Raw genomic sequence first — 962 nt, 5'->3', positions numbered from 1 at the left:
TTTTTATAAAGCTTCTAAACTCACTTCTCGAAGTTCACTAATACTCTTTGATAAAATGCCGAGTGCGGAGTTCACTTGTTAGGCACGTGCAGGTTGCAGGTTTTTTATATTAAGTAAATGTTGACGGCAGAAGCCGATAACAAAACTGTAATTTTTTAATTTTTTTTCACTTTTCATATGAAATCATAAACCCCGCACTCCGTTATTATGTATACTTTAATTATGGAAAAGGATTTGTTGATATCTATAATCAACAAAAATATTTTGCAATCCTACTAATATTCGCATTCTGTCGGTATCCGGCATCCTCTTAACGACACATTACGCGTTTCTATCTTATCGGCAGAGCATTTCTTCTTGGCAACTCCGAGAGATGCGAGATGCGAGGATATCGCCGATCGAGATGAAGAAGAGAAGAAACAGGCTTCTCCGCGCGCTAGCGCTGTTTTTAATTGATTCGGCCCTTATGCGTCATATAACTTATGCTGTCCGACAATAATTTTTCTCGTGCGTGTCGTCGCATTCGCGAGCACATGACCAGTATCGTGCCGGCCATGATACAAAAGAATCCGCAGCCGACTGCCACTATTGTACTGGCCACAGAAGATCTCAAGCACACTTTGTCAGTTGTAGATTCGCTAAGTCCTATAAAAAAAATAGAGAAACAGATTATTTAGAGAGAGGGAGATGCACTTTAAATTACTATGTATTTTACAAAATATAAATATATATCCCAGTAAATATTTATATAGTTATATTAATATTGTATAAGAGCAATAAAACGGAATGTTATAACAAGTAATATACATAAGTATTACCGTAAGTATTACCGTAAGTTACTAGTTAATTGTAATTTCCCACTCATAAATATAACATATGTTATACCGTAGTTAGTTATATTCCATATATATAGAAATGATCATAGATTTGCTAATTAAATAAATGAAAAAAATAATTTATAT

The 962-nt window shown here is 34.3% G+C and overlaps 1 protein-coding gene across 2 annotated transcripts in view; it reads right to left on the bottom strand.

Annotated features, from left to right (window-relative positions):
• Positions 1-255: 255 nt before the first annotated feature.
• Positions 256-962, bottom strand: part of LOC115242625 — a 28,011-nt gene continuing 27,304 nt past the window's right edge. For both annotated transcript variants that reach the window (XM_029819051.1, XM_029819052.1), the window contains one exon: positions 256-645. In XM_029819051.1, coding sequence (XP_029674911.1) covers positions 449-645 — 197 coding nt within the window. In that variant the 3' untranslated portion in view covers positions 256-448. The remainder of the gene's footprint in view (positions 646-962) is intronic.

The sequence above is a fragment of the Formica exsecta genome, unplaced genomic scaffold (genome assembly GCF_003651465.1).
Source record: "Formica exsecta isolate Colony F162 unplaced genomic scaffold, ASM365146v1 scaffold614, whole genome shotgun sequence".
NCBI classification, from domain to species: Eukaryota; Metazoa; Arthropoda; class Insecta; order Hymenoptera; family Formicidae; genus Formica; species Formica exsecta.
This window is presented reverse-complemented; position numbering and strand designations above follow the sequence as displayed.